Here is a 24,627-nt window from a genome sequence, read left to right as displayed (position 1 = left end):
TGTTTCCTGGGGTCCCCACTGACCACCCACAGCAGGATGTTGGACCCTGCAAGAGGTACAGTTGGTTGGGCCCCACAACGGCCCTGCTCGATGAGAACCTCTGTGGGTGGGCCCAGCCGTCGGGTGTGACGAGCCCCTGGGGACCCAGCGCCCTCGAGTCTGGAGGGCCACTGCCTCACGGGCGTTGGTAGTTCCAGCATCCTGACCTCACCAGCCATCGGATTTGGTTCACTCTCTATGTTGATTGGCCAATCTTACCAACTGTAAACATGCCCTGCATACCTGAGTTACACATTACACACCCCATTTGTGGGGAAAGCACCCGTATCTGCGAGTCTGGCTCTGTCTGGACCATTTACATCCCATCCGCCTGCTCTCGCGTGGTCCAGGCTCCTGGTACACACTGGCTCTCTCCTCCCAGGGTAGCTCCTGGATCCCTGGGACGCACCTCATTTTGTGGGTGTAGGCGGCAAGGGGTGTGGACTGGGTCCTGAGGAGAGAGGCCCCCCCCTGCTGTGAGGCAGTAGCTTTTCTTGCAAAGGTGAGCCTTTCCCCTCACAGCTGGTGGGAGGGTTGTTTCTGCAGATGGGGCAGGTCAGTTCTCTGTTGCAGCCAGTGTCTGCCTGGGTCTGATGGGCCCTCTTCTTCCCACCTTTCCCAACTATTACTTACCTAGGAGTGTTGTGCATTTCATTTTTTTTTTTTTTTTACTCTGGAACCTTAAAATCACACTCTGGGGCTGCCATGGGGGCCTTCTGGTTCTCCACATGTGTTCTTAGTTACTGATTCTTAGCTTTTAATTTCTTTTTTCCCCCATGTGTGCTCTCTAGGGTCATAAGCAGAATCGACCCAACTTTACAAGCTTTGCAATCACGTTTGCTACGGCCCCTGTTCTCCCAAGACCCCACCTCCTCCTGCAGTTCATCCCACGTATCATTATGTGTAATCACGGATGCTCTGGATTTGCGTGTAATCCAGTGCTGTGGATTACCTGTAGTCACACATGCACACACACCCCGTCCCCAGCAAGGTGATTATCTCAGTGCTCCGGAAATGTATGCACAACCCAATCCCAGTATCCCATTTTGAGGGTCTGTTTTAGGATCACTTCCAGTAACGATTACTTTATCAGTCAGGATCTCAGCAGGAAAGATTAGGGTACTATGAGGAGGGTAAATAGATAGACTCACCTTTTCCAAAGATGTGGGTGGACTGTTAACAGCAGAGTTGCCTTTGTCCCATGGCCCTGAAGGAATAGGGAGGGAAAAGTGGTGGAGCCTGGGAGGAGAGATGTCTTCGACCAGGTGCCTAAAGAGCAGTGACTTTCAGGGAGACACGGCAGCCTGAAGAGACCCCACAAGGAGGGTCAGGGGAGTAAATAGGACAACTTCACTCTCTCCGTCCTCCCTCTGCTACCTTCCCAAGGTTTTCCAGGACCAAACCCATCCTCAGCCAGATGACAGAGAGCTTGCTGATGCAGTCCTTGTTACTGGGGCTGAGAGCCGGGTGGAGGAAAGTATTCAATAGATTTAGGGAGTTAATTAGAAGCTATCTGGCCCATTCCCATAAGTTCTAAAAGCTTTAGTTAGACTTCTCACACTTAAGTACTTAATCTGGCTCCAGTTTGTTTTTGTATTTGATGTGAAGAAGGGACTTAACTCCCCCCTACCCCATGAATTTCCCAGCATCATCATTTGATAAGTCCCTCGTTTTAATTGATGTTTCGTGATAAATCAAGTTCTGTATTTGCATGGGTTTGTCTCTTTTCTGTTCTGTGAGTTTATTTGTCTGTCCCTGACCCAGTGCATCACACACTTTCGTACTGCAGCCTTATAATAAGGCTTGATATTTTGTAGGACAAGTCTTATTCTTTTTCAGGAATATCTAGGCTATTCTTGGCCCTTTGTTCTAACATGTTAACTTTGAATCAGTTTGACAAGTTTCACAAAACAAACAAACAAAAACCCTGTTTGAAATTTGACTGAAATTTTATTTAATATATAAATCTGTTTGATGTATTTGTTGTATCTTTATGATATGGGGTCTTCCTGTCCATGAACATGGTATGTCTATTTATTTACGTCTCCCTTAATGTCTATTAGCAAAGTTTTATAACTTTCTATATATAGGACTTACACATCTTTTGTTAAATGTATAGGTACCTTAAGTTTTCTAACATTTGTTGCTAGTATGTAGAAATGCAATTTATTTTTAAAAAAAACTGTTCTTATATCCAGCCACCTTGCTATAAACTCCCTTATTCTTTCTAATAATTTGTCTATAAATTTGTTATGGTTTCCTAAGTAGATAGTTATATCACCAGTGAATAATGGTAGTTTTGTTTCTTCCTGATCAATATTTAAGCTGTTTACTTACTTATTGTTGGTGATGCTGGACCTTCAGTATAATGATAAATAAAACATTGGTTATTTGGACATTCTTACCTTGCTCTTGATTTTAAAGGGAATACTTTCAATATTTCCCTGTTAAGATTGATATTTGCTATTTGTTTTTATAGATAACTTTTTAACAGGTTAAGAAAGTTCCCTTTTCTTTCTAACTTGCTAAGAGCTTTTTATCATGGGTTTTGCATTTTAGCAAAAGTTTTCCTGCATCTCCTTTAATCTATTCATGTAATGAATTACATTTATTGATTTTCTAATGTTAAAATACCCTTGCATTTCTGGGATAAACCAAACTTGGTCCTGGTGGACTACCTTTTTTACTCATTGTGGAATTTGGTTTTCTAATATTCTAGTTAGGAGTTTGCTCCTATACTTATGAGTGAAATGAACCCATAATATTCCTTTCTTATTCTGTCCTTGTTTGGTTTTAATATTAAAGATATTCTGGCCTTATAAAATTTTACTCTTTTTCTACTCTCTGGAAGAGTTAGTGCAAGACTGGGATGATCCACACTTTTATTTTGGTAGAGCTTACCCGTAAAACTTATAGGCCTGTTTGTGTGATAGAAAAGATGTTTAACTACTGCTTCAGCTTCTTTAATGGAAAGCCTGATGTCTTGTATTTCTTTCTTTGTTAGTTTTTATAATTTTCCAGGGACTTGTTCATGTTGTCTAAGTTTTCAAATTTGTTAGCTTACCATCGTTGATAGTGTTTCCTTATTATTTTTAAATTCTCTGCTTTATCTGTGGTTATATCTCTCCTTTCATTCCCTTCTCCCTAGGTTTTGGCCTTGTTTATTCTCTTTATTATAAATTTATTTTCTATTTTTGCAGAATTCTCCTAAATTTATCTCCTTTCTTCTCTGGTTTATTTGTTTTTAAAAATTTTTAGTAAGACACTTAATCTCGTGAATTTTCAGTGTGTTCACTTCTAATTGGAGCGCCTAAGGTTATACATTTCCCTTCCACTGTCATGTTCACTGATGCTCATAAGTTGTTGTATGTAGTATTTTCATTCATTCCATTCTACGTATTTTAAAATTCCCATTATGGTGTTTTCTTTGACCTATGAGTCATATAAACATGTTTGTTAATTTCCAAGTGTGTGGGATTTTTGAATCCCTCTTTACGTTACTGATGTCCAGCTTAATTACACCTCCATCAGAGACTGTGTTGTCTGGGAGATCAGTTCTTTGATGCTGTAGCAGACTTGCTTTTAGCCCTGGTCCTGGGTCAGTTTTTGAAAATGCCCTGTGTGTCTGGAAAAGAGTGCTGTCCTCTGTGGTTGGGTGCAGAGTTCTGAGCCCTCTTGAACATGCCTCTGGATAGAGCTGCTCAGACCCTCTGCATCTCTGTTGACTTTTTGTCCACGCGCCTCTCTGCTCTCCGGGGATATCTCTGTGCCTTACGGCTTCTGGAGTTGGGGCTCATTAAGGAGAAACAGGTTTGGGCTGACCGTGGAGGATGAGGAGGATTCTGTCCTTTGTGGGGGACGGCTGGATGAGAGCAGCATGAATACTGGTGGGAGGAGGGCCAGAGAGAAGGGGCAGTTTGGGGCAAGGACCAAAGGCCCTGGGAAAGGCCTGTTTTAAGAAGAGAGGCAGGAGAGAGTTGTCAGAGGGCTATAAGAAGGGGACCCACAGGAGGGAAAAAGCCGAGGGGGTTTGAGCTGGGTGGGCCTGTGCTGTGGTGGAGGGTGTCCTCTGGTCACTGAGAAGCCCGGCAGTGCTGAGGGTCTAATGTCATGACAGCTTGATCGGGTGGGAAGGATGCCCTTAGCCGTGCCAGGGACTGGAAAAGCAGGATGGCTGAAGGTGGGAGGGACAGACAGTGTAGGGTTCTAAGGACAACGTGGTTGAAACAGTGGCCCCAAAGGACCAGGCTGGGTTAGACGGACGGGGCAGGATGGACCAGTGATCGGGAGCATCCAGGTCATGATGGACGGGAGGGGAGAGTCGTGGCGAGGGAGGGGTTTGGGTGTGGGGGCCTGGCTGGGAACGTGCTCATGGTTGCTGGAATTGGGGGGGATGGTCTGGAAGAGAATGAGGGGAGTGTTGAGGCCAGGGTGTCAGGAGAGTTGTTTACCAGGGTGTCAAAGTCATGTGTCAGTGGCAAAATGGTGATGAGAGGAGGGTGAGGCCCTTGACGGTGGCATGAGGGGTGTAGCCAGGAACACATGGTGGTGGGCGGTATGGACTCAGGGAGAGGAAACTCAGGTTGGCCTGAAGGCGTTCTTTCCTGGGAGGGGCCCACGGTCACGTTTCTGAGAGTGAGGAAAGCCGTGAATAATCAGGTCAGACACCAGGACTGAGAAAACCAGGACACACACAGTAAACTGGGGGGTCCCAGGCAACTGGGGGCTTTCAGCTAAGACGAGACTGTGTACGGAAATACCAGACCAGTAGAGGAATGTTTTGTTTGTTTGAGACTTTTTTTTTATAAGTTTATTTTGTTTTATAAATTTATTTATTTATTTGTTTTTGGCGGTGTTGGGTCTTCATTGCTGTGCACCAGCTTTCTCTAGTTGCGGCGAGCAGGGGCTACTCTTTGTTGCGGTGTGCCGGCTTCTCATTGTGGTGGCTTCTCTTGTTGCGGAGCACGGGCTCTAGGCATGCGGGCTTCAGTAGTTGAGGCTCACGGGCTTAGTTGCATGCTCCGCAGCATGTGGGATCTTCCCGGACCAGGGCTCGAACCCCTGTCCCCTGCATTGGCAGCCGGATTCTTAACCACTGCGCCACCAGGGAAGTCCCTGAGGCTTTTTAAAAAAGTGATCAACTGTGGTAAAATATGTGTAACATAAAATGTACCATTTTCTCCATTTTTCAGTGGACATTTCAGTGGCATTGGGTACATTGACATTGCGGTGCAGCCGTCACTACTGTCCGTCTGCAGAGCTCCTTGTCTTGCAAAACTGAAAATTTCTATCTAGTAAACACTAACTTCCCACTCCCCTCTCCCTTCACCCCTGGCAACCATCATTTTACTTTCTGTCTCTATGAATTTGATGACTCCAAGTGCTTCGTAGGAGTGGAATCTTACAATATTTATCTTTTTGTGACTGGCTTATTTCACGCAGCATAATGTCCCCAAGATTCATCTGTATTGTGGCAGGTCTCAGGATTTCCTTCCTCTTCAAGGTTGAATAATATTCCGTTGTGTGGATAGAGCACATTTTGGTTATCCATTCTTCTCTCAGTGAGCACCTTTGGCTACTGTGACTAGTGCTTCTATGAACACTGGCTTACAAAGATCTCTTTGAGATCCTGTTTCTAATTCTTTTGGGGCATATACTCAGAAGTGGAGTTGCCAGATCATATGGTAATTTTATGTTTACCTTTTAGAGGAACCACAATGCTGTACCATTTTACATTCTCACCAGCAGTGTACAAGGGTTCAAATTCCTGTACATCCTTGACAACACTTGTTATTTTCTGCTTTTTTAGGTTTTTTTTTTATAGTAGCCATCCTAACTGGTGTGAAATAGTATTCCATTGTGCTTTTGGTTTGCATTTCCCTAATGATTAGTGATGTTGAGCATCTTTTTATGTGCTTATTGGCCATTTGAATATCTTCTTTAGGGAAATGTCTATTCAAGTCCTTTGCTCATTTTTAATCTGGGTTTTGTTATTGTTGAGTTGTAGGAGTTCTTTATATATTCCGGATATTAGCCCCTTTTCAGATATATGACTTGCAAATATTTTTTCCTATTCCATTTTTTAAAAATTTTTTAAATTTATTTTTTTTGACCACACCACGAGGCTTGTGGGATCTTAGTTCCCCGACCAGGGATTGAACCTGGGCCCTCGGCAATGAGAGCACAGAGTGCTAACCACTGGACTGCCAGGGAATTCCCCCATTTTTAAAAAATAATAGGGATTCCCAAGGGTTCAGTGAGAGGAGTTAGGAGCAGGGCTGGGTGAGGACATTCAGGAGGTAGGGGGTGGGGAGAGGGGACCTGGAGGGGGCTTGGGGGTGTGGAGTGAGTGAGCAGTTGGTGTCTGAAGCTGGGGCGATTCACCCATGTGGGTGCCCAGGATGAGGGAAGTTGGGCTGTCACATTACATGGCAGTGGATACGGCTGGCGGTGGAGCAGGGAGTCCACACGCGCGGCTTCCCCCGGCACGCAGGTGTGATTCACAAGCCCAGTTTCCCCCGCACGGCACGCAGGTGTGATTCACAAGCCCTTCCAAACTCTGGGATCTCCAGGTGCCCGGAGCAAGGTGGCGATGGCTTCTTTGACTTGGGGGCAGGATAGCCTGTCAAAACAAGTTGCGTTTTAGTTTCTTTTTCTGATCTTTTCTTCTATCCCAAAGCCTCTCTCCCTTGGCTGAGAAAAGCCACACGTACAGCCATTCTAGTTGAATATGAGGCCTGCAGAACCACAGCAGAACTGCTGGCAGTAAATAGCCAGGCGCAGAAAAGAATTCTTGAGGAAAGTTCCATGGCAGGTAGGGGTCATCAAATGAAATGGAAGGCTATTTGTTTTCCTCCAGGTGAGGCTGATGTGGAGGAGTTATATAGAAGCTGACAGAGATCTACCAAAAGCTGCTGAACGTAGCTTGGATTTGGGGAAGAAAGAGGTTTGAGAGGTGATGTGTTGAGTAATTAGACCCATCGCTGAGAATCTGAGAATCTGAGTCACCATTTGACAGCATTCACGTCTGTCGTCGTCACTGGGGAGAAACATAACAGAGCGGAGGTCTTTGAAAGGAGCTGATCTGCAGAGAACTCCCTCCAGGCTGCTGGGTCTGTTTCTCTCGGGGAGACGCCCTGAGAGGGGTATGTGCTGTGAGATGCAGAGCAGGGCAGGGGGCCCTAGAGGTGGGAGATGGTCCCCAGAGGGGGGAGCGAACTCAGAGGGCGTGGCAGGGGAGCCAGGTCCCACGGTAGCCCAGGGGTGTGTGCAGCCCCCCAGGTGTATTTTATTCTAATTAGAATGTTTTTAGAAAGTTGGAATAGTTACTAACATTTAAACATTGGGAGGAACTCTGCTCAATATTCTGTAATAACCTAAATGGGAAAAGAATTTTTAAGAGAATGAATATGTGTATGTGTATAACTGAATCACTTTGCTGTACACCTGAAACTAACAAACATTGTAAATCAACTATAGTCCAATATAAAATAAAAATTACAAAAAAATAAACGTTAGGAGATTTCAGATAGGAATTTAAGTTTCCAGCTTCTCTCTTTCTTTTTTTAATACCATTTTATTCAGGAACAAGAAATTCAGTGCTACCTACTTTTTAAAAATAATTTTTATTTTTTTAATTGAAGTATAGTTAATTTACAATGTTGTGTTAGTTTCAGGTGTACAGCAAAGTGATTCAAGTTATATATTTTTTTTTTCAGATTCTTTTCCATTATAGGGTATTATAAGATATTGAATATAGTTCTCTGTGTGACAGAGTAGGTCCTTGTTGTCTACCTATTTTATATATAGTAGTTTGCATCTGCTAATCCCACGCCCCTAATTTATCCCTCCCCCGCTTCAGCTTCTCTTGAAAAACGGAAGAGCGGGTCCCTTCCTCACAGGGAGACAAAGAGGGAAAGTGACCCCAGAGCACCTGTGTCCTGTTGGGTCTCGGGACAGATGCTCCCTTTGCCACAACTTGGCTCTCCCTTCCCCTTTGCCCATCATCCTCTGGGAGGGGGGCAGGTCCTCACTGCTGACCCAGCTCTGGAAGAGAAGCCGCTGGGCCCTGGGAGCGCAGGTGTGCGGCCGCGACCTTGTGGGTCACCCGGAAAGCCCTGGACCCCGTTCCCCTCGGAGGAGATGTGTCATCTGTGTCTGCTGATGCGGGTGTGGAAGTGCCAGTTCTAGGCTCCAGTGAATGGTGATCATAAATCAGACAGAACCTCACAGAACCCAGTGAGCGAGTCACTCGGAGAGAGTTTGTCTTTACAGACTTGTGAACATGAATGATGACAGAAGCATGAATTCATTTTACAGAACTGAAAAAAATGGCTCAGCCTGGAAGTGATCATATATTGCAACCTCATTTTATACGAGTGGATGAAAATAAGAGGGACAAGAAGTTAAGTCCATCTCAGGGACATGAAACATCCCGAGGATGCGCGGACAGGGCAGGCAGCGCGGTGCATGCATGGAGGCCCCCAGCCCTGCGGGTTCCCACGTGCCCCCAGCGCAGGCCTGGCCAGTGGCGGGTGGGGAGTGTTCACCTTTGGCTCTGTCTAGGTGGGATTATTTTCCCCACAGGGACCACTAATAAAGAGGTGTATGTATATGTTTTTTTAAAAATATTTATTTATTTATTTATTTGGCTGCACTGGGTCTTAGTTGCACCCAAGGATCTTTTAGTTGCAGCATGCATGTGGGATCTAGTTCCCTGACCCGGGATCGAACCAGGCCCCCTGCATTGGGAGTGTGGAGTCTTAACCACTGGACCACCAGGGAATGTATATATATGTTTTTAATTGAAATCAAAGGGCAAATGGGATTTGTTACCTAACTAACTTTGCAACTGGCTTTGTTGCAAACCATTTTTTCCCTCCTAAAGTGGGATGTGTATTATTTCTTACAGAAATAATATGAAAAAAGCTACTTGAACGACAGCCTGCCATGTGTCAGGCCCCGTGCAGGCATTCACATGCGTCGTGCCTCATTTATCCTCCCAGCAGCCATGGGGGGGTGGGGTGGAGGTGTACTGTTACCCCATTGCCTGGAAAGGGAAATGGAGGCAAAGAAAAGTTAAGGAACTTGACTGGAGTCTCTTTTCAGTTAAATGGAGGAGCTGGAATTTAGATCCCGGCGGCCTGGCTCCAAGGCCACAGTCGCAGCTTGGAGTCCCCCCGCTCCCCCCGTCCCAAGTCCATGTAAGGTGGTGACCGGGGTCCCTTTGTTGTCACCTCCCTGCCCTGGCCCCATCTTTCCTTGAAAGCCCAGTAGAGAAGAGGTTCTCTCCACTAGTAGGATGCCAGCCTCTCCAAATGTGGGTCCCCGTTTCTGTCTTAGGGAGCATTTGGGTAGCTTGTTGCTCAGAGTTGAGATCTGAGTGCCAGCCGGGCAGGAGGGCTTCCTCTGGGGCCCTCCTCGCCCTGCTCTGCGGCGCTCACTTCTGGGGGCCCTCCCCGGAGGCAGGTCCTGGGCCGCGTGAGCCCTGCAGGACCCCAGAGCCTGGAATAGTGCCCAGCTTGAGAGCTGCTCAGAGCCTCGTGGGGAGAGTGGAGGCGTGAGCGGGCAGTCGTGTGGGTGTGTCCGGGGCAGTAAACACAGGAGGGTAGCTGAAGGGCAGCGCCCCATGGGGGAGGCCTTCATCCGGCCGTCAGTCAGTCGTGTGCATCGTCTTAGTGAATCGTGGGCAGAGGTGAGAGGGCAGACAGAGAACAGGATAATCTGTTTTGTCCCACTTTCCTTTCAAACAGTGACTTCTCACCTACAAATTAGTGCTTTTGAAGTTTTACTTTGAATACGAAAGTTCTGTTGAAATTTTTTCTTGCCAAATATTCCATAAACCATAATGTTAACATGAAAGGGACAGAGAGAGAAGCTGATCCAGCTCCTCCCGAGAGAGAGTAGAAACGGAGGCTGGCAGCCATCGCGGTCCCCTGACCCCTTAATGCAGCAGCTGCATGAAAAGTCCCAAATGCCACAGTAAAAGGGCCCAGATGGAAACAGTTGCACGAAGCTGTTTTAGTTTATAAACCAAGATGTGCTTTGCAACCAGGTAAGGGTGTCCCTCGAGTTGGGTGTTGGTGAAATCATGACAGCTGACTCCCCAGCAGCTTCTTCACTTTGAACTACTGGCGGGGGGTTGAGTCACAGAAGCCAAAGGACAGTGCGTGCTTCTCTTTCCGTCTGTTCTTAATGGGCATTATTGAGTTTGGGCACTGATGTGCTTAGACCGAAGGTTTCCGTGAAATCTAAGCCTCCTGTCTCAGCAGGGCCAGCCCCTGAGAGGCCAGCTTCCAGGGTGGGTCATGGGACCCCTGGTCAGCAGACCTTCAAGGCTGTCACTTGGGATGGGTGTCAGGATATAAGGAAGGAAGCTGGGGTGATGGGCTCAGGTCCCTCCCTGGTGTCTCTTTTCCCTTTAGGGGAAACCACATAATTGAGAGGGACATAGGGTGGGGATGAGCTGCCTGGAGCCCAGGGTAGTTAGCAATCACAGCCGAGCAGCGTCACTGGCCTCTGTTTCTGTTCTGGGCTCTTCGGGGCTGATGGCACCTCCCCCTCTCAGACCTCCACATGCCACTGTCATGGGAGCTGAGGTCCCCAACACCCAGAGTGACACCGGAGAGGAGTCAGTTTTAGGAAAGAGGGGGCAAGAATGTAGAGGAGATGAGATATATTTTTTTAATTGTGGTAAAATATACATAATAAAATTTACCATCTTCACCGTTTTTAAGTGTCCAGTTCAGTGACATTAAGCACATTCGCATTGCTGTGCAGCCGTCACCACCATCTCCAGAACGTCTTCATCTTCCAAAAATGAAACTCTGTCCCTGTCAGACACTAACCCACCCCCAGCCCCCACCATCTACTTTCTGTCTCTGTGAATGTGACTCGTCTGGTGCCTCAGATAAATGGAATCAAACAGGATTTGTCCTTCTGTGTCTGGCTTATCTCACTGAGCATAATGTCCTCAAGGTTCATCCGTGTCGTAGCAGGTGTCAGACTGTCCTTCCTTTTTTAAGGCTGAATGATAGTCCCTTGTATGCATAGAACACACTTTGTTTATCCATTCATCCATCGATGGGCACTTGGGTTGCATCCAGCTATTGTGAATCATGCTGCTGTGAACATGGGTGTACAGATATCTGTCCGAGTCTCTGCTTTCACTTCTTTTGGGTATAAGAGCTATTTATTTTTAAAGTGAAAAATTTTGAAGATTAATTTCTCTAAAACACTTTTTAATTTCCCTTAGCATAACTCCTCTCAAATTGAGAGTTTTTGATATTAAAGTTTGAATTTTAGACATTTTTTTCGTAAGGACAAAAATCTTTGTTTTTGGCCGTGCCACGCAGCATGCGAGATCTTAGTTCCCCAACCAGGGATTGAACCTGGTTGTGCCCCCTGCAGTGAAAGCGTGGAGCCCTAACCACTGGACCACCAGGGGAGTCCCTACAAATCTTTTTCTTTTCTTTTTTTCATACCTTGTAGCCTCCTGACCTGCCTTAGTCAAGTTGCCCCAAATTGCAGCCCAGCACTGGCCCTTCTTTCTGGGGAGCCTGGGAGGGGGCTGGTAGGACCCAGATGGGGCCCCCCCAGTTTCCTTGGGTGCTCAGGGGATCCCCGGCATTGCTGGCCCCCCAAAGTGTGCTGTGCATGGCCATTGTGCTGAAGGTCGTGGACATCTTTTACTACACTCACAAGCCGAGATGCTCTTTGCTAAGAGCAAATCTGGGCATGTCTGTCCCAGACTGTCTCTTCCCTGGCTAATTTTCCAGATGAGAGTTTCTGAAGATAAGCCTCTCCCCCTATGTCTTCCGTACTCAGCAAGAAAAAAGTCAGCAGCAGGCCTCCTAGAGTGGGGAAAGTCCAGACCAAATATCTAGATCCCCCGTCGCAAGGACCACGGGCTGCTTGCAGCCCACAGGTTTGTTTTAGGCGGGCCGCACAAGGGTGTTAACATTTTAGAATTAGTTGCCAGTGTAATAATAAAAACTTGCAAGAGCTCATGTAGGATCTGAACGTTGGCTTCTCTGGAAGATTTCCAGAGATCCAGCAGTACTGAGTTCCCGACTCTTTACCCACCCATCACCTCCCGGTCGTGGGGTCCCTGCCTGGGCCCTGTGGGCGTCGGGGGTACCTCTCCCCACTGGAGACCAAACACATTGCAGAGCAGTTAGCAGGCATCGGGGACACACGGGGTGAACCCACCCTCACCATCAAATCAGCCACATGGGTGATGGCTTAGAAATCTGGCAAAACGACTAATTCCGGACAGCCATAAAGAAACCTTTAACCAGTAAATGGTTTGAAATGAAGAGCTTCAAAAAGGTTGTAGAGTTTTTCAGATGTCTCTTTGTGAATATTAAAGGTATAGGTTGAGGCCAGATGTATACAGTAACTGTCCTCACCTGAAGCTAGACAATTTGGCTTGGTGACTTCAGGGAAGAGAAAATGCAATCTGCTAAGTAAAAATTAATGATTTTTCAGGAATTTGTAGGAAGTTGAGCAGCTTAATTGCACGCTTTGGGTGGATACATGTTGAAGAAAGCAATCTGAGGAGACTAGGAAATTGTGTAATAACCTTAACTTGGGTCAGAATTGTAATCACTGTAGTAATAGAATGTTGCTGTGTGTATCTGTGACCGAAATGGGAAGCAGGATTTTTTAAAAATGCTTTTGAAAGTAACAACAAAATGTCCATTCTCTCTCTCTGGACTTCCTTAATTATAAATACCAAGTAACTCCGTGCTGGCTAAATATAGATTCAGTGGCCATCTATGTTTATAACTTTCTAAAGGTGGAAGTCACCAGCGCAAAGCCGAATTAATTTGGTGTGTAGGTTTTTATAGGGTCTAATTAGTTATGTTTTTCTTAAGCAGACCCACTGGGATGAATAACATTATATAACTGAACTCTGACGCCCGTCACTTTCAAACATAGACTCTCCTCCAAGAGCCGGGGCCCTTGGAAGACACAGGCCCTGCAGACCAGGAGCTCCAGAAGCTGGCCCACTGCAGCTGTGAGCATCCGGGCTCAGGACATCTGTTTCCATCCAAGGGCAGGCTATGGGAGTGATAAAGTGAATACTTTTTCGCAAAGTCAGAAGCCTCATCTGCAGCCCACTGGCTTCTGAGACCTTGAATTGTGACACTTTGTGACTTATCAGCTGTTCCTCTGAGGCAGATGCCACTGTGCTGGCCTGGGGAGGTGGGTGGCATCCCAGTGGACTGACCAAAGTATGTGCTTGGCCATCCCCCCCGCAAAAGCCAGCTTGCTGACTCGAGGGCTTCCAGCATTGCACCTGCATCTGAGGTCACGTCCATCGGAGGCCTGAGTGGGCGGGTGGACCTTTGGAACCATCAGATGTCATTTGGGGTGGATCCGGCATGCTCATCAGTGACTTTGCTGCAAAGCAAACGTGATAAATTAGATGAGGTTCTCCTCCTCTGTTCCCGAGGCTCTGCAAAAAACACCAAGTCATCCTCTTTTCCTCCAGGAAGGCAGGGTGCGCCCCAGCTGGCAGCACCCACGGATCCCTCCTACCTCACACCTGCCCTGTATAAGCAGGGAGGTGATTTGAAGCTGGCTGTACTCACATTGACAGGAAAAAACAGGACAAGAGAGGCTCTTCCTATAAACACCCCCAGCCCGGGCCTCTGCCCCATCATACTTGGCTTTTGCCCCTTCCTTGCTGGGCTCTGCAAGCTGTTTACGCTCTTCCCCACCTGTGGTCACTGAGATGCTTCCTCTCCACAGCCAGCCACTTGGAGGGAGTGCAGAGCCCTGCACCGCCGGCCTCGCTCAGCCCCGTGTCCCTGTGACTGGATGTCAGAGGGGCCGGCTCGGGCCCCGCCCAGGCCACACAGCTGGTGGGTGGTCGGCCTGCCTCCACAGCCTCAGGACTGTCCTGGGAGGGGGCTAGAGAGAGCCCAAAGGCAAAACAGCTGGGAGGCCTGGGGTCTTGGTCACGGCTGAACTGGACAACCCTATGTAGGTGGACAGGGGAAGACATGTGTCCTTCCAGTGTCACTCAAGGTCTGTTCATTTCACCAAACATTTCTTGAGCTCCTGCTGTGCACCAGACGCTGCCAGGGCCTGAGGATTATACAGATGACAGTTTCTGCCTTTGAGGAGCTTAGCGTGGAGGGAGGGAGGGAGGGAGGATAGGCTGTGATGGGTACATGTAGTCAGACCTGGGCCTGGGAGGTCCAGGAGGGCTTCCTGGAGGCAGTGACAGCTGAGATGATGGTTCAAATCAGAGTGGGAGGTGGACTTGTTGGTGTGAGGTGTCCAGCATGAGCAGGCTCGGGGGTGTGAAAGAGCACGCGAGGGTCCCTCAAACACAGCAGTGTCACTGGAAAACAGAAGGTGAGGCAGGTGAGGCCAGGCCTATGCCGGAGAGCTGGCCTGGCCTGGTTGTGGAGACATTCGTGTGCCCCGTGAAGGACTCGGGCTTCATGCCCCTAGAGGGGGCAGAGCTGGCATGGCAATGGCAGTGTGATGGAGACTAGGAGGCCAGCAGTGCCCTGCCCTGGTGCAGGCAGGGCGGTGGGGCTGCCTGCACTGGAGCGGGGTCATTGGGGAGCAGCCAGGCTCAAGAACCATTCAAGAGGTCGCTTTCAGAGGATTTGATGACTGGATGCACGCGGAGGATGGTGGTGCCTTCACCAAGATGAGGGATTCCTTGGGAGGAGGAACGGATCTGTGTGGAGGTGAGGGCAGCAAGATGGTGTTGATCTAAGGCTGCATGCTCTGGTTGTGGCCGGGGTCGTCTCACCCCAGGTGGTCTGCCGAGAACAGGGAGGACTCAGCCTTTCCAGCACAGCATGCTCAGGGCCCCAGGCAGGACCAGTGGGGAAGTGCCAGGCAGGAAGGGGAGGAGGGTAGGGGCCTTCTCCTGGAAAGGGCTGTCCTCGGGATTTGACACGATCCTCGGCTGCAGCTCAGCGTCTCCTGGGGATGGGTTTCGGAATCCACATGCTCAGTGGTGTTCCAGACCTCTAGAACCAGAACCTCCATCTGAGGGCAGGTCTGGCCCACAGCGGGTTTGCTCCAAGCCTCAGATGCAGAGGTTCTGAATTAGGGTGACCTGCAGTGGCCCTGGAGGTCCACGCGGATGTGAGGGCTGTGGGAAAACCAAAGACTTGCCTGGTTGCATCTCAGGGCCATTTATGTGTGAATCTTGCATAAACACACACAACTATATACACACAAACATAAATATACACACAAATCTGAATACACAACATATGTGTGTATACACACACACATCTGTGTGCACACACATGCAGTCATACATCTATATACATACATACACAAATACATAGACACACGCATTTCCATGCCCATCCATCCACACACACACTCACACACAGACACAGTGCAACAGATGTGTGTGTGGACCGTAATAGTGTCTCTCCTGATTCCTGCACTGGAAGGAAAGAACGTGAGCCCCGTGAGGCACTGGGCTGTGTGTGAACGAACTGCTGCCGGGGACCAGACTGAGATGAGTGGGATCCCCATGGCAGTGATGCTGCAGGTGTGTCGAGAGGCAGAGGGGCGATGGTTAAGGGTGTGAACTCTGATTCACCTCCTGACTGTGCTGCGTGGGGTGGGGTGGGGGGCTTGAGCCAGTCACTTAACCACTCTGTTAAGTGGTGCCTCTGTTTCCCCATCTGCAAGATGAGGGTGCTCCTGGCACCTCCCTCGTAAGGTTGTTGCAAGAATCAAGTTAATGCATCTGAACTCTTAGCTTACGGCCTGGGTACTGTTCTTGTTATGAACCAGGAGCCCCCAGCAAAAGTCGGGGACCTTAGTGGCTGCGAGAAGGAAGAGGGGGACTTGCTGTTCCCTATAACTCTATACCCTGTTTACCGTCCAGATTTTGTACCGAGTGCATATATGACTAGGTTTTTTTTTAAAGTGTCTAAAAGAGCAGAGGTCCCCAACCTTTCTGGCATCAGGGACTGGTTTCATGGAAGACAGCTTTTCCACGGACGGGGGCTGGGGGGGGGGGTTGGTTCAGGCGGTATTGCGAGCGATGGGGAGCGATGGGGAGCGGCAGAGGAAGCTTCGCTCGCTGGCCTGCTGCTCACCTCCTGCTGTGCGGCCCGGCTCCTAACAGGCCTGGGGGTCGGGGACCCCTGTAACAGAGGAATCTGTTAGAGAGAAACCACATCCAGCTCTCCTCACTATGGGTTCTTTGATCTCATTTCTTCCAGTGTTCTGGCTGAGAACTCTTAGCAAGGTTTTTAATGATGTTCTAATGATGTTACCAATTTTATCACCTAATGTGTATAATTACATATCAGTGTCGAGTGAAGAGATGGGAGCATCACAGACTCAGCGAACTGTTCATTTTCTGTGGTGGCAGGCTGAGAGAATGACTCTAATTAACGCATTGTGAAAATATGAAGGATACGAAAGAGAAAAAGTATTTATGGAAATTTTATGTCGTGACCAACACTCCCCTCCCACGCCCCCCCTGAAAAACAACAAAAAACACCTCGCAGACCGGAGATCAGATTCATTGAGGAAGAACAGATTGAGGGTCTGGGGGTTCAGCGCCGAGCAGGACTGGTGGGCAGCCTGGGAGGATGGGGAAGAGCTTCTATTCCGTGCTCCGGAGGAGGAAGAGGAGGCTGCCAGGGCCCTCGGGCAGCAGGGTTCTGCTGCAACCGCCACCTCCGTGTTGACCGAGCAGGTTGCTTAGGCGCTGGCTGGGGAAGCGGTGCCCAGAGCATGGGCGTGGTGGCCAGTGGAGCACAGCAAGGCCAGGCCAAGGGACGGCATCCAGGATGGCCAAGGCTGCCGAGCTAGGACGAGCACCTACTTTAATGTCAATGCAGATGCCAAGTAAAAATAAGAATATTTTCTTTCTTAGGGGATTACCCTGAATTTAAGATGTCTTTGTGCCAACCCCACCTTTTTTGTCTGTTCTTCTGCTTCCAACTCTTGTCAGTTTGACCCTGAAGCTGCACCAAAAGTGTAGCAATAGTCCTAAGCCCTAACTTGTGTATCTGTTTGTCATTCAGTGTAAGATGTCATCACCTGTTTGTCTGTGGGCACAATGGGGAGAGTTGGCTAAGGAATTGGGAGCCCCTGAGGGTAACGTTGGGCTTAACCCCCCTGGGCCTCAGTCTTCCCATCTGCAAAATGGGGTCATCTCCGTGGTTCCTCCCCCCACCCCTGTCTGTGAGGCCAGAGGACAGTCAGCTGTCCCTCGTGTTTAACCAGGCCAGTGGCCACGTCCCCAGAGTGACCTGCCCTCCTATCCTCTTATCTCACGAAAGCACCCGGAGAGCTCAAGGGGCAGCTCCCAAGTGGGGAGGGCATAACTGGGGTTGACATGGCTGTGGTGGGGGAGGTGACAGCGTGGGCAAGGGGGACGGGGCAAGATATGGCTATGTCGTAAATGCCACGTCATCCAAGCTGGGCTGTGTCCCACTTGCGGTCAGGGCACCTGCCTCCTGCTCTGCCATCCCTTGATCCTTTCCAACCTTCTGCCCATCTCGGAAACCTCGGAAGCCTGATGTCAGGGGGAGAGCTGGGCAGAGGGCAGCGCAGCCTGAGTCAGACAGATAGGAGTGACCTGGGGGGGCATCAGACAAGGATAGTGCTTGGAGAAAGGGCAGCTCAATGACTAGGTAAGATGCTGAAGGCGCTGGCATTGCAGCTGCACTTGTGTTTTTAAGCAGAGCCCCTCGGTGTGTGGACTGGTGGTCCCCAGCCCTTAGAGAAACCATGTCCAACCTCAGAGACTTTGGTGGACTCCCTAGACACACTCAGCAACAAATGCTAGAAATCGCAGGTTGGCAGACATTTTCTGTAAAGTCCACATGTGACATGTTCTAGGCATGGGGGCCAGAGGGTCTCTGTAGCCACCACTCAACTCTGGCATCACAGTATGAGAGCAATTGTGGGCAGGAGGTAAGTGAACGCTGGTGGCCGTGCCCCAGTAAAGCTTTATTTATAAAAACAGGAGTTGTGTGTATGTCCAAAAGAATGGAACGCAGGGTCATAGACTGATACTTGCCTACCCGTGCTCAGAGCAGCATGATTCACAATAGTCAAAAGTAGAGGCAACCCAAGTGCCCATCAGTGGATGAACAGATAAACGACCTGTGACTTGTACACACAATGGAATATGATTCAGCCTGAAAAAGGAAGGAAATTCTGACACCTGCTGCAGCATGGGTGAACCTCGAGGACATCATGTTAAGGGAAACAAGCCAGTCACAAAAGGGCAAATGATCCCGCTGAGACAGCTAGAGTTGTCAAATTCACAGAAACAAAAAGCAGAGGGTGGGTGCCCGGGGCTGGGAGAGGGGGAGGGGGAGCTCGTGTTTAACGGGGACAGAGTTTCAGTTTGGGAAGATGAAAAGATTCCGGAGGTGAAGGTGGTGACGGTTACATGACAGAGCGAATGTGCCCAGTGCCCCTGAACTATACGCTTAAACATTGTTACAATCATAAGTGTTATGTCTATTTTACCACAATTTTTAAAATTAATGGAAAAAAACAGAACGTAGACCAGATTTGGCCCATGGGCCATCGTCTGCCCACCACTGCTCTGAATGAGTTAGTACTTGATAACCACACAGTGTAGCCACAGGCTTCGGGATATCATGTTCATCCAAGCTGCAGAGGGTGCCCAGGCCTCTCACAGTAGCTGGATTCCCTCCTGAGCATCTGGGCCCTGTCTTCCTCCTTCCTTCCTTTTCCTACCCTTGCAGTCATTCCAGCGTCAGGCAGCCCTTTCTGTCCCGTGCCCTGTCAGGCCTGTGTTTGCCTGACATTCAAATATTTGGTTTCAAGGAAGGAAGGTGTCTCTCCCCATGCTCTCACCCCGGCTTCTGGAGGGGCAGAGGGTGGATGGAGGTGCACAGAATCTCAGGGGGATCTGGAGGGCCGCTTCCAGATTTCCGAATAGCCAGTGACCCAACTCCCTCCCCTTTTTTCCTGAGTCAGATTCCAGCTTTTCCTGCAGCTGGGGTTGTCAGGGCAGGAGGGGGGCCTTGGCTGGCGTCCCCTTCTCCCCTGCACCTAACCCTAACCCAGACCCTCAGCCTCCATGCTGGGCTGAATATAAGTTTCCAAACAGATGTGGCATTGGCCATTGCTGCCCTCAGGGGCAGTTGGCCAGGTCAGGACTGTGAGAACCATCTGTTCTTCCCTTGAATTACTCAAAGAGAATGACTCCTGTCAGCTCAGACCCTCTGAGCTATTGCTCAGGATGTGGCTGGATAGGGGCAGAGGCAGGGGCCTGGATGGCCTTGGGACTGGCCTTTGAAGAGAGGCTTGGCTGCTCTGAGGGCAGGTGCTGCCCTGAATGGCTTCCAGGGTTACCCTGACATGGGTCTGCTTAGGGTCAGCAGCTCTTCAATTAATCCATCCCCTTGCCAGCAAATTTGATTCAACTCTTAGTTTCTCCATGTCCCTGAGTGGAAATTGACTTGAATGCCTGGAGTTAAAAGACCAAAAGTTGTGAAACATCTCCCAGGGAAGGTAGCAGCTTATAAGCAAACATGCTGATTAAACATTGCTGTAAGTTAAGACTCCGTTATTGCTAAATATCAGCTCTGGCTTGTTCTAGGAGGAGCCCTTTGACATACATAACAATTAACTTTGTTGAAGACGTGAGCAGTTAACTGTAGGAGGAGGAAAAAAAGTGCTTTTGTGCAAAATAGGGCAGAAATAATGAGGTTTATGATGGTAGAACAGTGTCTTGAGGTAGAAAATGAACTGAGAATCATAATTGCAGAAAACTATGTATAGAGTACTTACTACCTGCTGGGCACTCAGCTAGCTCTTTATATATAAAGAGCTGTACCTGACTCTGTACATATATATAGAGAGAGAGAGTCTTGGAGCAACCCTTAAAAGTAGTAGTTAGTTTTCTCACAAGGAAACTAAGACTCATGGAGGGTCTGAAGCCCAGGTCACCCAGCAGGAATGGTTGAGTTGAGGTCCGTCCTAGACCCAGTGAAGGATTGAAGGAGCCTTGGAGAAGAGCTAGAGAGAGAATCCCAGCTCAATACGGCCAGGATTTCTTGAACACCCACTAGGTTCAAGGCACTAAACTAGGCACTATACAGATGATACCTGCTTACCCTCATGACGATTACGGTATTCACTGTTCTGTGCTTGTAAGCGACAGAAACACCCTGGAGCAAGCTTAAGTGAACAAGGGCGTTCTTTATTTCAAGGACAAGTGGGTGTCTCTAGAAACTCAAGAACAGGATGCATCCAGACTGCCAGGCTTTCTGGCAATGAGGGCTGAAGGGTATAGTAAAGTGGGCTCTCTCTGTAGATCCTTGCTTGATCTTCTTGTGGAAAGATGTGGAAATGGCCACTTAGAATCTCCACGTCCCTCCAGGTCTCTGCCCGGGCCAGTCCACTCTGCTGGGGACATCTTGTAGCAGATGCAATGTCTGTGAGTAGAAGGTCTTGGTGAATTGGGTGGACATTAGTCCTACTTAAACAACTGCATGGGGTAAGTAGTTTTATCCCCATTTTACACATGAGGAGTTGAGATTTGCAGGAGGTGAATCTTGCCTGAGATCACACGATCATTGGCGGTGAAGGGAGTGGGCAGGGCTTGGATTAGGTCTATCTAACTGGAAACCTAGGCGCATCATCATGACATCTAACTGCTCTAGAGGACAATTCACCCTAAATTCACTCTTTAATCAGACGCTGGAAAAGAAACTAGGATGGTTTAGCCTGAGAAGGGCAGCGTGAGAGTCTATATAGTATTTGGTCAGAAAGCTCTGCTCTTCAGTTAGAAAGCTCTGCTGTCAAGGATGGTGACCAACCAGCTGTTTTCAACAACCAGTGGAAGTTAGAACGAGAAGCATGTCTTCTGAGAACAGTGACCTGATGCTCCAGGGTCATGAGACATGAGAGCAAGTTGGTGCTGCGGGGAGTAGCCAGCGGGGGCAGCCCATCGGAGGGCCACATTCACTGCTCCTCTACGTCCCCTCCAGGCCTCAGGCTGAAATCTGTCCTGACAAACCACTGCTGGCAGAAAACTGGGACACCCTGGGGGCTTGGATGTTCTCAGCTGACCTTTCTGCAATCCCCAAGCAGATGGGGCCGAGTGTTTGCCTTGGCTCCCTTGTTGCACTTGAGAGTGAATGTTCATTCTTAGATATTTCAGTTTACCCGTGGGGTGGAGAGGATGGAGTTTGTTTATAAATGAATATTTTGGTGTAGACCTGACTTGACACTAACTTAGCTACTTCAGGGATGCTTGACCCTAAATGAACATTAATTCATGTCTAAAAAACTTGGCCAAGGTAATACAAACTTTAAATGATATGACCTCATCGCAAGATTTGGGGAGTGTGTGCTTCATTGGAAAATACTACTAGTGTTGTTTATCCAAAAGGAGTCTCTGAATTGACCGTCACGTTCACAGACGCTGAGTCTGCCAGAGACTTGAGTGGGGAAGTGTAACGAAGGGTATGTTTCCTTTGGGAGCAGGATGAGCCTTTCAGAGGAAAGGGGAGATGTTTGTGGGATGCAGGATTTTGTAAGACTGTATTGACTGGTGATATCCTGCTTCTTGTTTTGCAGATCGGAAACCTGGAAGATTACTACCACTTTTATCATAGCAAAACCTTTAAAAGATCAACCTTGAGTAGCAGAGGCCCTCACACCTTCCTCAGGATGGACCCCCAGGTACAAATCTCTGCTCCCTGTGCAGGATGCTTTTTTAGGGCCTAGGGTATTGTTTGCTTATTGTTTGGGTCTGTGGTTCTGAAAATGCCTGAGTCTGGATTTTAATGGGATTCTAGATAGCCTTTAGTTTTCCATATCCACTTTGAATAAAACAAGACAGATGTGCAGCTACATATCAGACCATCTAAAGGCTCCAAATATTTGGGTTCCTTGGGAGACTTGGGAATTTAAATTCTTGACTTCCAATCAAATGACTATAGATCTAATATTTTAAGTCTTTAAAAATCAACAAAATACACAGTAGTCAGAGGAGATAAATATGTGAATCTTACCCATAAAGGCTATGCAATTCAAGCTAGCATTTTAATAATGAAATTAGGATTTGGACAAGTGGATGTTTTTGTGATTGTCATAACACATATCTTAATGGTTACCATGAACTTAAAAACCTGGGCAGTAAATATAACTCTTTTTTTCCTTAAAAATTCCTGTGATCTCTGAGATGAAAACAAATGTAATTTGAAAAGAGGCTGACATTTTTAGTATAGTTCATATTTATTGGGTGGTTAATTATACTTTCTGCATAGATTTTAGTTTAATATTTGACAAATATCAATCAACAGATACTTGGTAAGATTAAAAATGTCAGATGATCAAGTGAGCCTTTGATGACTTCATTCATTCACCAGGTGATTTTGGAATACCTGCTACGTGTCACGCTGTGTCCACAGCAGGGCTGTCAGAGTGGATGGTGGGGCTGCCAGTCTATGGAAGAATATGTGATATGTCACAGGGCATTGAGTGCTATGAGGGACAGTGAAGTTCAAGTGAGAAGCAGTAGCAGCCCCAACAAAGAAATGAGGCCATTGGTAAATCATAGTTTTAGAACATGGAAATCACCTTCTCTTAAAAGCAATGTGTGAAATGTTCACTTGGGCTCCCAAGCTGGCACGTGGTACTCCTTCAGTGATCCGCAGAGAACGTGGATAATAAAGTTTCCTTGGGGAAATTGGCCTTGGTGTTGTCCCAAGCCACCCCACTGATAATCGTGGATACTTTTGTGTTGGCAGAGCTGGGGGTGGTGGGAGAGATGGTGTATCCCTGAGAACTGCACCTAAAACATTTCTCCAGGACATGACCTTGTGGTGGTCTGGTTTCAAGAACATGAGGAAGTGGTCCCTGTGAAACTAATTCGTGCAGTTGGGCTCTGACAAGGTAGACATGTAGTGTATGGTTCTGAGTTCATTTTATAGGTGGGTAGAAGGATGGATGGATGGAAGTGTGGGTGGGTGGACAGACTGAAGGAGATAGATAGCAAATATTGTGCTAATCCCATTCTTCCTTCATAGCAGGGAAAGGAATTTCATGTTTTTGTTTTGTTTGTTTGTTTTTTAAATTATTTATGCGTGCATGCATGGATGCATGCTGCATCAGGTCTTAGTTGCGGCATGCTGGATCTTTTAGTTGCAGCATATGGACTTCTTATTTGCAGCATGCGACTCTTACTTGCGGCATGCAAACTCTTAGTTTAGGCATGCATGCAGGATCTAGTTCCCTGACCAGGGATCGAACCTGGGCCCTCTGCATTGGGAGCACGGAGTTTTACCCACTGGACCACCAGGGAAGTCCCAGGAATTTAATGTTTATGAAGGGATTAGTATGTGCTCAGGCACCTTACATGCATCCTCCCACCTGACCGTTTGGGGCTGTGTTTATACCCCTGTGTGTTCATGCCATGGAGCTTGAAGGAACGCTTTTCAAAGGGGCTGGTGTATTGTTTTTTCCTCTCAGAAGCAAAGCCAGGTGGTAGTAGCTCATTCCCACAGGATGGGGCCACTGGAGAAGGGCGAGCAGACCCGAATCACCGTAGAGCTGAGTGCAGAGTGCCCGGCCCATCACCAAAGACATGTGGGTTCTATGCGGCTGCGGGGTCGGGGGAGGCGGGGTGGGGGGCTGAGGTTCGCAGTGGCCAGTCACCTGTCAGAGTGTGGAGACATTTCTAAGCTAGGAAGGGAGTTGCTGCAGTGCCCTCCACAATTTCTCTTAAGCAAGCAGTGATCTGTCTTGTGAGGACGGCATACTTGTTCTCTGTCCGAAGTCTTCGGAGTTATTGTTCCCACAGAGGGAGTCACAGCGAGGGGCGCTCTGTTTGCATGGGGGAGCCCCTGCCCCCCCCAGCCCCGTATAGATGTGCAATGAGAAGAGGATGGGACAGTGGGTTTCTTGGTCCCCTTTCTGTCACTGACCAGTGTTCTTGGCCTCCTTAATCAAAAGAAATTGATGAAAGGCCAGACAAGAAATTCAGGCAAGGCTTTATTGCGGCCCCGCTGCAGCAGAGGGGAGCGAGAACAAACACAGGTGCCCTTGCTAGCTTCCTGATGGGGGGGTGAGCTGGTTCCTTATATGGGGGGAGGGTAGGGGGTGTGGCCAGAGGTGTGGCTTAGGTGGTGGTGAGCGCAGGGGGCGTGCGCAGTACCCTGCTTTTGCTCCTGATCCCCTGCTTTTGCTCCCCGCTCTTCAGAAGTGGCAGTTGGGTTTTTGGTCTTTTTGTATCTTGCTGTCCATAAATTGCCCCAACTGTGCATGCATGCAGTTATTTTTTAGTCCCTTATAGTTTCTTTGTATTTTGTTGCTTGAGGAGACGTTTGTCCAGGTGCAAGCACTGCAGCAAAGGGTCCCAGGTCCCAGCCTGTCTCATTTCCTGAGGGATTTTGGAGAATTAAGCTGTTTCTCAATTGTTAGAACTATTTCTATTAGTTAGACGTAATCTGTGTTTCAGGGGGAACCCACTCTTTTTTAGTGACTAAATTTTGAAACTCTTAAAGGTATTCAACTCAACTCCTCCATCCTTCCTTCCAAAAATATTAATTACGCACCTGCTGGGTGTGAGGCCCTGTGCCC

General features: G+C 48.2%; 1 protein-coding gene across 6 annotated transcripts in view; it reads left to right on the top strand.

The window, feature by feature from the left end:
- The window catches only part of PCSK6 (proprotein convertase subtilisin/kexin type 6), a 195,764-nt gene that overhangs the window by 25,304 nt on the left and 145,833 nt on the right, over positions 1-24,627 (top strand). For all 6 annotated transcript variants that reach the window (XR_009699485.1, XM_061181688.1, XM_061181686.1 and 3 more), the window contains exon 2: positions 21,622-21,726. Coding sequence is in view for 5 of the 6 variants with exons in the window: in XM_061181688.1 (XP_061037671.1) it covers positions 21,622-21,726 (105 nt within the window). In the remaining variant the exon portion in view is untranslated. The remainder of the gene's footprint in view (positions 1-21,621; positions 21,727-24,627) is intronic.

This window comes from Eubalaena glacialis, chromosome 2 (genome assembly GCF_028564815.1).
Source record: "Eubalaena glacialis isolate mEubGla1 chromosome 2, mEubGla1.1.hap2.+ XY, whole genome shotgun sequence".
Taxonomy (NCBI): domain Eukaryota; kingdom Metazoa; phylum Chordata; class Mammalia; order Artiodactyla; family Balaenidae; genus Eubalaena; species Eubalaena glacialis.
This window is presented reverse-complemented; position numbering and strand designations above follow the sequence as displayed.